The sequence below is a fragment of the Octopus sinensis genome, linkage group LG8, assembly GCF_006345805.1.
Source record: "Octopus sinensis linkage group LG8, ASM634580v1, whole genome shotgun sequence".
Lineage (NCBI taxonomy): Eukaryota > Metazoa > Mollusca > Cephalopoda > Octopoda > Octopodidae > Octopus > Octopus sinensis.
The window spans coordinates 62,887,969-62,903,915 of NC_043004.1; the positions used below are offsets into that span (position 1 = coordinate 62,887,969).

The 15,947-nt window shown below is 35.8% G+C and overlaps 1 protein-coding gene across 6 annotated transcripts in view; it reads right to left on the minus strand.

Annotated features, from left to right (window-relative positions):
* Nucleotides 1-662: 662 nt before the first annotated feature.
* LOC115214825 overlaps nucleotides 663-15,947 on the minus strand; it is a 100,310-nt gene continuing 85,025 nt past the window's right edge. For 2 of the 6 annotated variants that reach the window (XM_036505425.1, XM_036505424.1), the window contains exons 10-12: nucleotides 15,461-15,600; nucleotides 11,190-11,561; nucleotides 6,293-6,670 (exon numbers count right to left, since the gene is read on the minus strand). In XM_036505425.1, the coding sequence (XP_036361318.1) occupies nucleotides 6,538-6,670; nucleotides 11,190-11,561; nucleotides 15,461-15,600 (645 nt within the window). In that variant the 3' untranslated portion in view covers nucleotides 6,293-6,537. Of the gene's footprint in view, nucleotides 1,024-6,291; nucleotides 6,671-9,356; nucleotides 9,432-11,189; nucleotides 11,562-15,460; nucleotides 15,601-15,947 lie in introns of those variants that run through there. The other 4 variants (XM_036505422.1, XM_036505421.1, XM_036505423.1 and 1 more) reach the window with 4 other exon arrangements.

Below are 15,947 nucleotides of genomic sequence, written 5' to 3' on the forward strand. Positions count from 1 at the left end.
AACAAAATCAATTTGTAGACTCGGTCTATGCGTATTATAACCTATAATTTAAAAGAATTCCGAAAGAAAATTAAAATTTTAGTATATAGTGTGTGGGGATGGGGTTAATGAAAAACGTTTTAAAAATCACTATTATTTTTTTTTATTATTTCAATTTCTGTTTGAAATAAAGGAAGTGATGATTGTAATAGTTACCAGCAACTTCGAACTCTTTTTCTTTAATCGACAAGACCTTTCCCAGCGTTTCTAAGTAAATAGTGCCCTACAAAGTTGGCCAAAATCGGTACTGGCTGGGGGTCTGGAGGAAACCCAGCCAGTACTTTATTATTTCTATACATTGAAGAAATTCTTCTCGCAATACACTATATATCCCTGAACATAGTTTACGTGTAAACATGTATAACTGTATTTCGAATAGTATAATATCGTTGAAATATCTATATTACTTTCAGTCAGTTCGTCGAAAAGCAATGGGGTAACATGCGATGCATTGACATTCATGGCGGGTTGTTGGTTACATTTGGGACATAAGTGGAAACCGTTACATGATATCGATATTATGTCGTATTATATCATTCCTAGAATGTACCAGAAACCAAGAAGTGTAATAAGCCAAATACAAACAAAAATCACAGAATATATGTTTTAATTCCTTTGTGCGTTTTAATACAAAAAACATTGCAGAAAAGAACTGGCGAAAATCAGAAGGCATTTTGTTTAATGCAAATGTAATATTAAAACTTTGTCAAGTTTGTGTCTCTGAAACAATTACAATAAAGCATATCACAATTCATTTTTTTCCCATTCACACAAGCAATGCTGTAGAAATACAACATTATTTCTGCTCATTCCAATTTCGTAGAAATACAACACTATTTCTGTTCATTTCCAATTTCGTAAAAGTTCCAAAGATATTTCCCATGTTGAGTGGGGGTAAATTTATTCTCTTTCTGTCTTGTAAGCAGCTACAGATCTGTGCTTATATTGTCCACAGACACGCTTGAAACGTTTGCTGACTCATTTCTATGAAGAGAAAGTAAACAAAAGGCAACATTAAATTGTGTGTACATATTTGTATGTGTATATATATGTGTGTGTGCGTATGTATATATATATATATATATATATATGTGTGTGTGTGTGTGTGTGTGTGTATATATATATATATAAACTTAAGAAAGGAAATGTGCACGCTTACATAGTTTTAATATAATTTTAATATATCGACCGGTTTCGCTATCGCTATTCATGATATTATGTTTTACTTATTTGAATATATATTTTTTCTTAAGAAGAAATTTGGTCCATATTGTGTGTGATGAAATTCACGAGTGAATAACTTGACAAGTAGATAAATAGAGGGAGGTAATTGGTTGTCGTTATTATTGTTATTGTTGTGGCTAAGGAAGATAACTGTGCAGCTTTCGGTAATGGGTAAGATTATATATGTGTACAGACAGAGACAAGTTTCAAAAACCTTGTTTAGTAGGGGGTTTATGTACAGTGATGTAATCGTGAATTGAAATATGTAGAAAGATAAAAGTTGGTTATGAGTGCATATTAAGACGTGTTTTATATTTTTCAATGTTAAAAGTTTCTTTATTTAAACGTTGTAGTTGAGAGATTGTGTCTTTGCACTAGTAGAAAGGGAAGGCTGTGAAATTTGGTTTGATGTTACCTGCACATTTTTCTATATGTTCATTGAGAGGAATTTGTCTGTATTGCGGGAAACGGATTTGCTCATGTAGAGTGGTTCTCTTTCTCAAGGTCATACTCGTTTGTCCAATATAGTGGTGTCCGCAACCCGAGCTCGTGTTATATATATATATATGTATATATATGTATGTATATATAGGGGTGAGAAGACAAACGACATACGGGTACACAACATAATTATTGGAAGTCACATGTACGGATCAAAACAGTTTGATTCGAACGCCTTGGTAATCTGAGCTTCAAGCGTGACGCTAATCTTCGACCATTAGAGACTGAATGAGAGTTTAGTTGAAGACATTCAATGCTTTTTACAGAACGTGAGCCTACAACTTCGAGAAAGATCACGCTTTGTCGCAATTTGATGTTGGTATTTCAGCGACAAGAAATACTTGGAAAATACCGGATTGTGAACAGGAAATTCACTGCGGGGATGACAGGAAGTCGGTCGCATGGCTGGGCAAGGAAAGTTGGAAGTGGCAGTAGATGTAGGAATATATTCGAACATATGTACCTATATATACCAATATATCTGCGTGTATGTGTCCGTACTTACACACAGTCACACACATGCACAACCGCATCCACACAGAAGAACGCACACACGGGTGCACATGCATATGGGCACCCACGTGCGTACATGCACCCCTGTATACACACATTCATACGCATGCATATAGAGAGAAGATGCATAGGCACACACACATGTACGTGCCTACATATATACTCCGGTAGTTGTGTATAAAGGATGAGCGTATGCAGGTAGACAGGCATGAAGAAGTGTTCGAAATGTGTGATTTGCAGTGTTGTTCATGGGTGATAGTTGTTGATGGTGACCTTGTGGCAGGCGGTGCAGTAGTGGCTGCTACTAATGAGGTATATCCGGGTCGTTGGTGACCACCGACTCGAAATTTACCAGAAAGCTGTACCCCCGTGACAACTGTACGATACCTATTTCTTTATTACCCACAAGGGGCTAAACACAGAGAGGACAAACAAGGAAAGACATAGGTATTAAGTCGATTACATCGACCCCAGTGCGTAACTCGTACTTAATTTATCGACCCCGAAAGGATGAAAGGTAAAGTCGACCTCGGCGGAATTTGAACTCACAACGTAACGGCAAACGAAATACCGCTAAGCATTTCGCCCGGCGCCCTAACGATTCTACCAGCTCACCGCGATACCACCGACAACCCGGAATTATACACTCTTATAAATACGGACGAATACAATCAGATATATGGGTATATACACGTACACATATAAACGAATATACTCCCACGTAATCGATTAACCAGCCACCACGCGGTCAATTTCCTGTTCACCAAGCGGTGTTTTTCGAGTAGTTGTTATTAGCAGCATCAAACTGCATCACTGTGTGACCTCACCCAAGCAATCGTATGCTAACATCCAGTAATAAACTTTAACTGCCTTCAGTCAAACTCTCATTCAGCCTCCAATGACTGAAGATTAGCGTCATATTAGAAACTCATATTACCAAGAATCTGAATGAATATGATGCTGTCACTAATCTACTACACTTGCTACTACTACAATTAATAATAATAATAATCATGATGATAATAATAAAAATAATAATAATAATAATAATATAATAATAATAATAATAATAATAATAATAATAATAATAAATAATAATAATAAAATAGAGGTAACCAGAATGTGGAAACTAAAAACAGAAACAATTCCTATCATAGTAGGTGCATTAGGCATGATAAAACATATTCAGACAAATACATAACAAAAACACCAGGACTTACAAACACATATAACATACAGAAAATTGCACTACTAGGCACTGCACACATCCTACGCAGAACACTTTCCATACAATAGCCATCAGAGCATCACAACAAATCACAGCACATACCCAAGGCACACAGAGCTGTGGTCGGTAGTGAAGTGAAAGTACGCTATAAAAATAAAACTACTGAATGATAATAATAATAATAATAATAATAATAATAATAATAATAATAATATATTATTATTAAATATTCTGAAATATTCTGCTCAATACCACAGATTTGCTTGTCAGTTTTTTGCCCTTAATCAGTTGACCATGTCCTTTAGTGGCTGATGATATGTGCATCTCTGATCATGAGCAGAAGAAATGGGGAAGCTTCATAGCCGTGTGTTGAGAGGAATTCTTGGAGGTTTGGATAATTCACCTTTGGAAACATAGGTGTTTTGTTCAACATCCTTAAACAATCCTTATTCAGCGACCTTTTTGAGCGGGATGGGCTACTCGACCAGAAGAAAATTCTAACTGGGCCCCACCTGCAAGGTCATGCGCTGTTTATCTTGATATGGGATCACCATGTCACGCACATTTGGTTGTGATGCATGTGCCTGGTGTACACCTATCGGATGGATAGTCATCATGGGTATACTGGGCTTCGTATATTTTACCCCAGTGTCACTTTGATGGCATGCACTGCTCTCTCACTCAATAATAATGATAATAGTATAGTTTCAAGTTCTAGCACAAGCTCTGAAATTGGGGTAAGTGGTAGTCGATTACATCGACGACAGTGCTCCGCTTGATCTTATTTTATCAATCCCAAACGTATGCTTCGAGGAAGATTGTAATTTCGATTTCTGGACCACCAGGGGTTGCGTTACGTTCCTTAGTAAGTGAAACCGTTTGCGAAACCGACTTTTTTCCCCCGAGTTTCAGATATTTGTCCAGCTAAACTTATATAAGTCTTTGGGTTTGTATCTGTGTGTATAACTGTGTACGCGTATGTATTTCACATGGTTTAAACTAGGTTAGATCATATCACGTGAAATGCTCCACTAGTTACCCATTCCCACTCAATCAGTTCCAGAAATAATATGTATAAAGTCCAGAATAAAATATTGCATGGAAAACATATCTGAATCAATTGAGTCCCAGTTTTAAAGAGGAGTGTTCAATGTTGCGAGTCTTTCGTAAGCCACGCGATTAATTTGTAGGCAGGAACATGATCTGTGATTTACAAATTCATGAAGAAATAACTGAAAATACATATTAGTATATTAGAGCCACTGCATCTCTAAAAATAGCAACCACCTGTAGCTTAGCCAGTAGGATAGACAATAAATAGGACAAAAAGAAATCTTCCATTAATTTCATTCAAATGCAGTTTTTGAAATCTATGAATTACCTGGTCGTTTGTTGCCATTTCCGGTTTAGTCTTACTAGGGAAGATTATCCTATAATATTATTAAGACATGACTTTGGATATTAACTGAATCAGATATTTTGTTCTGACATAGAAAAATTAAAATAAATCGACGTCAGCTTAAATTATGTGTAAGACCTCCTTATTCAGCATTTGTTCATTACTTTATTTCAAACTATCAATTGACAGATGGTTTAGAAATTTGTGGAAGCTATTTTCGCAGCAAAATCTAGTATCTCTTTTACAAATTAAGTTTTATCAGTTTCCTTTCCAACTTAATAATACAAACACACACACACACACATACACAAACACACGCACGCACACACACATACACACACACACACACACACACACACACACACACACACACACACACACACACACACAAATATATATATATACGGGCTTTACCGTAATAGAATTCCTTACATTCTATGGATGCGTAGTATCATGAAATACGAATATATTCGAGAGAAGTTAAGATGCTGGTAGTTTGATATATCAAGTGAATTGCAATATCGGAAAGAATTTGATATTACAAACATTGCTCATTGCTATTACGTTCCGTGAAATCCCAATCTTCTTCTTCTACTCTTTCTCCCTCTTCTACTTGCCCTCCTTCTTTGATTCTTCTCGTCAGACAAATGGTTATTATTACTCTTGTACTTACCGATATTATTTTTATTTGATGAAAATTCATATTATCGTGGAGAGACAGAGACATAGAGACAGACAGACAGACAAAAAGGGAGAGAGCAATGACTTCCATCAAAGTGACAAACCGTGTGATAGAACAGGCACATGCATCACAGCCATATGTGCGCGACATGGTGACCGCATATCAAACTAAACAGCGGATGAACTTGCACGTGAATCCTAGTTAGTATTTTCTTTTCAGATCGAGTGGCCCATTCTGCTCAAGAGGACCCAGAAAAATGACTGAAGACAGACTCTTTTTACTTCGGCCTCTCGTTCATGGGCCGTTTCAAATTTCCCTTGGAAAGAAAGATGAGTGTGGATTGAGAAGTCTATCCGTGTGAGTGGAACTAGCACGATAATGCGCTTGGAGGCAAGTGAATTTGAGAGGGAGAAGGGTGTCCTTCCGGGATACCCACGAAGCTTCGTGTGGTTCAGCATTGGCGGGGTACCTCAGCCAACTCCAGGTGTTTACCCCACTATTGGGGAACTTCAGTTGCTATATTGTTCTTGTTTGATATTGTTATTCCTTTAATTGTGTACGCGTGTAATACAACACAGTCATTTAAATGTAAATTGTGTAATACAACACAGTCATTTAAACGGATATGTTTTTTTCTAAGAATGTGTGCAGTACTTGTCATCACAATCTTTTGAATCTCTCTGAGACATGGTCTCCTGGGATCTAATCCAAATGTTTCTGACATCCCTTCTTTATCATACATAGAGCAGCTACAAAAACAGGCACAGCTTTCGTTCTGAGAAGCCACGTTTTCTGTATCTCAATTCCCAAGTAGTTATATTTACTAACCAAATTCCTTGCCGTTCTAGGGTGACTGAAGGATAAAAGATGTTACAGTATGACTGAAAGCGTGGGGGAAGGGAAGGAACAGGGGCAGTAGCAAAATATCTTTCTGTAATACAACACAGACTTTTAAATGGATAGGGTTTTCCAAAGGATGTTGGCAGTATTTGTCAGCACAATTGCATGGACCACTCTCCGGCATGTTCTCCTGAAATCTTTCCTAGATGTTTCTGACATCACTTTTTTATCATACTTTGGGCACCTAGAATAAAAGGAACAGTCGTCGCTTTAAGATCCCACATCTTTTGTATTTCAATTTCTAGGTCATTTATATTTACTTAATTTCTCAAACTCCTTTACACATATATCTTTATCAGTGGGAATACTCACATGTATTAATCTAAAAGCATTTTATTCCCTGTCTGTAATAATTATGTCTGGCTGATTATCCTAGTCCGTTCTGTCAGTGTTGACTGGAAAATCCGAGGGGATAGTGACGTTTTTACCTTCAACGGCTGGTTCACTATGTTGTGCATTCCAGTAAGCAGGAAAGCAGATTTTGTAATGTTTCCATATTTCCAAATGGAAATAATGTTCTATTCTATCGTTTCGATTTTTGTATTCGTTTGGTGTCAGCGCAGACACCCCGAGACGTGATGGTCTATTGTTTCATCAAATGTGCCACAGAAATTGCATTTAGTGTTAGAACCGTTTTGAAGAACATTAGTCTGATATTTTTTGTAAGCAAGCATTGAAAATGAGCCGGCAATATGAAACCTTCAGTCACTGCTTTCAGTCCTGATATTCTCAGTCACCGTTGGGTTGTTGCAAGGTCTACATCAGCATTTTACAACACCTGGTTCCACCGCTCCTCAATTTGTTTCTGCCCATTCATGTTTACAGTGTGCTTGATAGGTTGTGCTTGTTTTGCGATAGTGTTTCCATATTCTTCAGGGTTAATATCAAGTTCTCTTCCGACTTTGCAAAGCTTCTTTGACAATAGAATGTGGTTTTCTGCTGCTTTCGTGTTTGCACCCAAGCCTCAGTATCTAGTCCTCTGTACTAGATAGGTGTCTGTTCATTGCTATTGTAGAGGTTCTACCTGCATCATTCATCGTCCTCCGTTACTTCTAGGTAAGTACAGACGACCAAGTCCCTGCTGCCTGCAGCCTACAGTATAACACTATCTGTTCTTTTCAGTTAAATAAACTTTCCTGATTTAGGTGGTGCATGTTCTTCGATGTTAGTATATTTCTTGCCTTCCTGTCTAGGCGTTAGATCTCTGTAAGATTCCAGTTAATGATGTTAAATCTATATTGGACAACTGGAAGAGGCAGGGTGTTAAAGGCTTCCATGCGACTTATTGAGTTGATTTCATTTTTAGTATGCGTCTTATTCTGTATTACTATTTTCTTATTCTTCTTCTCATAGTAGTTTCCCCCATTCTGTATGCCATGTCTTTCATTTATCCCCATGTATTTATAACTTTCTTGTTAGTCAAACTCCTTGATGATAGCGTTGGTATCTAATTTAATGGAAGCTGTTTGCCTATGCTTGCATCTTAAAAAGTTGCTTTGGCAGAATTACCAGGGCCATAATCCATCCCTATATCATTGTTAAACTCTTTCACTGTTGTTAGCAGCCCTACAAGCTCTTCGTCATTTCTAGCAAACCGCTTCAGATCATCTATATAAAACAGATGTTTTATTGTCGTATTATAAACTTTGGACCCATACCTGGTGTTATTTAGTTCGTTTGAGAGTGGGATGAGTGCCATGCAAAAAAAGTAATTGGGAGAGTGACTTATTTTGAAAGCTGCCTCGTTTGATGTTCTTGGTAGTTTGGCTCCACCCATTACTATTGTTTAGAAGGTGACGTGTGTTTCACTTGGGCATGCTACCTTGTAAGAATTTGGAAATTACAGGTGAGGTGTTATATATCTAAAGGGCCTTGAGTATCCAAGTATGTGGGATACTATAAAACGTATTCCTGTAGTCTATCCATGCCCTACTCAGGTTCTTATTTTTGCTCCGGCAATTTTTAAAATCATTTTACTCATAAGTAATTGATTTTGCAAACCATAAGAATTCCTTTTACAACCTTTTTGAGCTTGTAAAAGGATAAACTTCTGTTTAAGGAAAGCGTATATTCATTCAGTTTGTATGGATGTTTAAGATGTTGCATATAGTGTTCAGACAGGTCTTAAGAACTTCTTTATTATCTGCCCTTGATAATTTTTCATTGTTTTCCTTTTGGTTATTTGATGACAAGCGTGGATGGCCATCTCTTGGAATATACCTGCTGAGGAGTACTTCCAGCTTCTGTGTTTCGGGAAGATTTTAACCAGTAGCTGATTTTTTTGCACCCAGTCTGGTTCCTCACAAGCGTTTGCGGCCCTTAGTTCCCCAGTTGACGGATGATCATGCGTGTGTTTTGTTTTGTTATCACTGAGATATGATGAGCTTCGTCGTTGACATTAGGCTATGGATCTATCTGTTTAGTGTTAACTTTTCGAGACAACACCACTTCCCAGTTCTGTGAATGAAAACATTGCTTGTAACGTAGCGTCCTTAGCTAACAGATCTGTAATTGTCTATTACGTTTTTGGTGGGGTGACAGATTTATCTCTCGGCATTGTTTCTTTGCGGTGTTTTTAAACCTATGAATTTTTCACTGTATTTTTTATGGCAGTACAATTTCGTTCTTTGTGAAGTTTTTTCTTTAAAGGTCCGCTTCCTTCAAGTCTTCCACAGGTTCCGTTTTCTCACTCAACCGATGTTATTATACTAGATTTGTTGTCCATGTTGTTATTCAGCGCAGTACTCAATCTTGTTATTCAGCGTGGTGCTGAATCTTGTTATTATTATAATTATACGTTTGACTTTTGTTTATTCTTTGTACAATTTCATTCCATCTCAGACTCAGAGACCCAAAAAACACAGAATAAGTTAGATATTTGAGACGGTATTATGACTAGGGTACCATGTATTTGGTTTGGCTCAGGTTATTGTTCTAGAGAGTGTCTGTCAAAACATGAAAAATTAAAAGTTTGATTTAAAGTAATTTGATGATAAGATGATAGTGTAATCTTAAGTTGACAGTAAGAGGTGTTTTCTATTATGTACACTCCCTGATAAAATTTACATATTAAAATGCTTTTGTAATTATTATTACACAGATTGTGTTGGAAATCCTGGAGTCTTGCTTGCGTAGTGGCTCTGCTGGCTGCAGCCCACAGTATCATGCAATCTGTTCTTTTCAATTAACTAAAAACTTTCCTGATTATTCTGGCCGGGCTAAGTAGGCAAATCTTTTGCGACATTTCTACTGATCAGTCTATTCCGATTTCCATTATATTTCTCTTATTGCCTTCTGATATTGTCCCCAACGAACCAGCAATAATTGCCACTGTTTTCTATTTCTGCATTTTCCATAGCTGAGATATTTCGTACCCCAGAGGATTGTATATATATCTATCTTTTTACTTTCCTTCCTAACTATTTGTGGGTCACACTGGGGCGCAACATCAGTTATATAGTTCACGTGGTGCGTAATGTCCAACAACACTTGGTGCAGTCCGTTGTGCTCTTGCACTTGATATGTTTCGATTGGGAAGCCCCATAGGATTTTGCAGGTCTTCAACCCTGCAAATGTCTATGTGCTCATACTATGTATTGTCTCTCTAGCCCTAACATTTCGCACAGTTTTCAGCGTGGCAATTTTGTTACCTCATCGTGTTGCCAGAATTTGTATTGGTTTGGTGCAAGACTAGGGCTTTTGTTTGCGATACGGGCAATGATTTATTATTATTATTATTATTCAGTCTGTTCGCAAGGTAATTTATAGAAACTTGAACTTAAAAGTATGTATATATATATAATATATATATATATATATATATGTGGTGTGTGTGTGTGTGTGTGTGTGTGTGTGTGTGTGTAAATGGATGAATGAATTATCCTTTGTTTACCGTTAACATGGAAAATTCGATAAACAGTTACCATGATAGCAAAATTCAAGCAAGTAACAAGTATGTAGCGACCTATTCAAAGGTAGAAAGTCCGGGTTAATGTGCAGCAATATGTATAGTATAAGTAAATAAATGGAGTTGAACGCAGAAGCTATTCAAATTCTTTTACATTCGACATATGTTTCGAAGATAACATTGGTTTTATTCCAAAGGAATAAACGGTGTAAAATGCAATATTCTCATCAGCTAAGAAAGAGAACCTATCTCAACAACAAGACATTTTAACAATTTTGATGACTGCATAGAACCAATGTTGTATTCGAAACATATGCCGAAAATAAAAGAATTTGAATAGTTTCTGCGTTCAACTCCATATATATATATATATATATATATATATATATATATATATATAAACAGGCGCAGCGTGGTTGCATAGTAAGAAGCTTGCTTCTTAACCACATGTTTCACGATTCAGTCCTACTGCATGGCATCTTCGATAAGTGTCTTCTACTATAGCCTCGGGCCGACCAAAACTTTGTGGGTGGATTTGGAAGACGGAAACTGAAATAATCCCGTCGTATATATACATATGTGTATATGTCTGTGATTGTTCTCCCACTCACAGTCGCTGTTGGTGTGTTTACGTCCCCGTAACCTATCAGTTAGGGAAAACGACACCGAGAGATTAAGTACTAAGCATCCAAAGAAAAGTCCTGGGGTCGATTTGTTCGACTAAAGGCAGCGCTCCAACATGTCCGCTGCCAAATAACAGAAACACTTAGAATAAAAGAATATATATACGTCCTACCTTTCCGAAGAAACTGGAATGGTTCCTTCAATTGTTGTCTTGATTTTCGAATCATCAGAATTCATGCATAAAAATGTTTTACAATTGGGACGTTCTCTGTGAATTTTACAAGTCATCATTTCACAATGAATTTCCTTTCCCTGAAAAGATCTTGAAGGTTTACTGTTACACATTGTATATGAATTAAACTCAGAACTGGATGGTTTTGATGATGTGTCATTTACTTCGAAAACAGTAGCCTTCTCTTCTTCCCAGTTCTCTTCGGTTTTCACGAAAGATGTACCGTTAATTTCAGGTATATTGAAGTTTTCTTCAGCCAAAATGGATTTGGGTTGCCGCCTTTGAAAGGGTGTAGTATTTATCAATTGAGACCTAAAATATATATTTTGAATATATTTTCATATTAATTGGGGAATTTAAAGAATATGTATATTTACACAAGCACAAGCAACCCCCCACACACACACACACACATACACACACACACATATATTGTAACGTAGTTACTTGTCGCCAATTATTGCTTTATCGCCATTATTTATGGGGATACTTGTTTACACTATATCCGTGTAGTAACATATAAAACATAAAACGAAGCGGTGTAACAAGAACGTAATATTCCAACAAACTGTCCACGAACTATTCACAAACCGATAAAAGATATTCTGACAAACTAAAAAAACGACACCGTACGACTTCCTGCAATTTACCCCTACTTTGTCTGGTTTCTCACTCAGACCACTACAACTCATAGTCGTTCGGTCAAGTCTATTAACGCAGACGGTGTAGTGACTCTCGTCACATCTTCTCTTTTGAGATTTCGACTTCCGTAAGAAAGGAAATTTATTCTTTTTTTCTCTCTTGTTTAAAACACATCTCCCTTTTTGAAATTTTGATTCTGTAGGAAGTTCCGTACCTTTTCCGCTTAGGAATTATTTCTAAATATTCAGCTGATTTACGGTTTCTATTACTGCTTCTTCTAGGCTTAATCTCCTGCGGTACTCGCACATCGAATATGTGGTAAAACACTTCCATTGGGATTCACATTTTTTTCTTCTGTATGTCTGGTTTTTAAATCATGTCGGTGCCGTTTATGTTCTCACCATTGGCCTTCTATTAAATACATTACGTTTCCAATTCTTTTAGGCACTACACAATCCTGCCAACTTTCCTTAACCTTCTGGTATACTTTGAAATAGTATTTGTCTCCCATATCAAGATATTTAGTTGAATTTGTTTGTTTTTTTCTGTATATGCCTTTTCCTTTGGCAACAATTTTTCAAAGATAGATTTAATCTTTCGAGCGAAAATTGGTTCTGAAGGGGTTTTGCCTGAAATGGTATTCGGACTGGACATTATTATGTACACATTTAAGAATTGTGGCTGCCAACGTATACACACACACAGACACACACACACATATCCCAATTAATGTAGGTGGCTGTAAGCAATATGTATAAAAAAAACTATAACCTTCATTATATATGACTGAGGATGTTATAAACAACGACATTGCCAGAAACAAAAAAACTAACCACTCTTATATTGCAGGCAAAGCACGTAATTGTGTACATCTATGCCGACAATGAATGTGTACGCATGTATAACAGGGCATATATATTTATATATAATAGATATATATGAAATAATATAGCAAGGCCGCTTCTTTTTAAAAACACCAACTTTGCTAAAACTAGGAGTCAAAAGACTCTGAAGACACAAAAATTAATACTATATTTTCACAGTCATAGTGGGAAAAATAAAGTGAAATAAGGTTAGCGTAATCTCTATACAAAATTGAAAGAAGGAATGTCAGTTAACATGATATCATGATTTCGAATTTAGTGCCAAAACACGCTTGTTTCTCCTCAGCAAAATCTACTATGAACAAACTTTTATATATCACATCAACCAATGCCTGTATTCGTTTCAGTTCCCAAGCCACGCCCAGAGATACGAATTAAGAGAACACAATTTTTTTTTTAAATATATAAAGAATATTCATGAAAGATATTAATGTTAATAGCCTCAAGCTAAAACCGTAAAGGCAAGATTAATAGATATTTATACAAGAATTATATATAATAATAGCGCATTTTCGAAAAGAACACCTACTTTTCTTAAAATAGGAGTCGAAAGACTCCGAAGCCACGAAAATTGAATTTATAATTAGGGATAATTGAATTTATAATTAGGGATAACTAAGTGAAATAATTGTGAAGCAATTTTACCTATATGGTTTTAGCTTGCGGTCACAAACATTAATATCTGTCATGAGTATTAATGTTGTATATATATATATTTTAAAAAACATTTCTATTCATTTAATTTATTTATATCTTGCCTATATATGTATGTATATATGTAAACATATATATATACATATATGTATGTATGTATGTATGTATGTATATATATATATGTACGTGTGTATGTATATATGTGTGTATGTATGTATGTATGTATGTATATATGTGCATATGCAAATATATATATATATATATATATATTAATTTTGCATCTACGGTTTTTGCTTGCATCCACTAATATTAATATCTCTCATGAGTTTTAATGCTCTTTATATATATATGTGTGTGTGTGTGTGTGTTTGTGTGTGTGCATATATGTATATATATATATATATATATATATATATATATATATGGGTGTGTGTTTGTGTGTGTATGCATGTATATATATATATATACATATTTAAACATGTATATATGTGTTCGTATTATATATTTATCCTGTTATACATGCATACATGTCAATATATTCATATGCCTCACAATATGATGATATCAAAGAAAATCTAGTTGTGGTGAAAGGGATATTTGCAGAGAACCCAATATATTCATGACAATTATTAAAAGTTGATTAATTAACCGAATCGATCTTTGTACAAATGTTCAACTCATGCTCCGCTCTACGCAAAGGATATCACCTTGTTTAGCAACTCCCTCATGCATTTATTTTTATAAATAGTCTAATTCTAAACCTTTAGTCTTAGTGTATTCCGGTCAAGCATAAATGTATTTATCACAGTAACACACTTCCGGAATGTGTTACTCATTTTATATTTTCATTTTATTTTTATTTTTGCGTTCGTTCAAGTATACAGAAACCGCCGAATTCATGTGTGCTATACGACTAATGATGCTACAAATTTATTCACTTCATTTTTTATTGGATAATTTAGCTTTAGTATTAATTTATATTTCAGGCTCTGCATGTACAATATTTTGCACTAATATATATATACTAGAAAATTCCGAATGTTCTTAATAATACTCAAACAGATCTAACTGGCACACCGTCGGCTATGATACACGGTACAGCCTTTCTGTAAATTAACGTGAGAGTAGCTGAGCACTCTAAAAATACGTTCACCCTTATCGTAACTCTCTGATTAGATTTAGCATAATACAGAGTGTGAAAAGGCTGGAGCTTTTGAAATAGAGGTACTAGCTGGAGCAACGTGAAATGAAATGTCGTGCTCAAGGACATAACGCACCACCGAGAATTGACCTCCTGGCCTTAGAAACGTAAGCTGAATACCCTAGCCACTAAACCACGCACCTTAACGAACACAGATCTAATTAGGTGGTAAACACTTATTTTACCGCACAATGGAACAAAAAATTGAGCACTACTCTACTATTTCATTTCCACAAATAACCATAAAGTTCCAAGTATATCATTAAAATGGTGATAAAGCTGCTCAATTAGCATGCTCTCTTGTTGATTGACATGCAAGGGGTTGTATCATTTCTATAAACATTTTAATAAATTGACTGAACATAAAGTTTATTTCAAAATTGCATTCTCTGCCTTACTAAAATTCTTTAGGAATTATTAGTAATGATTGCTGTTTGGGAACACCGGATTAACAAAATGCTTCGGTGGTCAGGATCAAATTCTTGTGTACAGAAACTAACGTATAATTTTCAAATATGTTCTTGTACAAGTTTTGCATAAAATAAATACCTTTGAAGTAGTTCATTAAAGTTCGTAGACGAGAACAAAATTTTCTGAAATCTTATAGTATTAAAATGTTAACCCTTCTCAACCTGAAAAATCATAAGGTGGTGGTGGTAATGGCAGTGTTGATGGTGTGTGTCCTGTATTTTATGCTAATGATACTAGATATAGTGGTAGTGATGAAAAGGAGAAGGAGGGGAGGAGGAGGAGGAGGAGGAGGGACAGGAGGGAGAGGGCCAGGAGGAGGGTAGGGGAGGAGGAGGAGGAGGAGGATTTACATAACTTACTTCGCCTTCTTTCTCAGCATGGAATATGAGAGCATCAACATGATGAAGACACCGAAAAATACCACAGATACTATGATAATTATAATCCGAGATGGTAAATTCGTATTCACTGCTTCATTTTCAGGGTCAGTCTGTATATTCTGGAATATATGTTATATAAAATAGCAATGCATACATTATGTATGACATACATGTATTTGTACAAATAATACTGATTTAAGCTTTAAATGACCCAACTGTCTCTTGGTATATTTTCCTCAAGTTGTTGATACACTGTTTGAGACTTTCAAATTACTTAAGTTCTAAGATTTACAAAACCTCAAAAACATGTTTATATGATAATTACTTACGTGGATCACACACACACACACACACACATATATATATATATGTATATATATATAATACGACGGGCTTCTTTCAGTTTCCTTCTACCAAATACACTGACAATGCTTTGGTCGGGCCGAGGCTATAGTAGAAGACACTT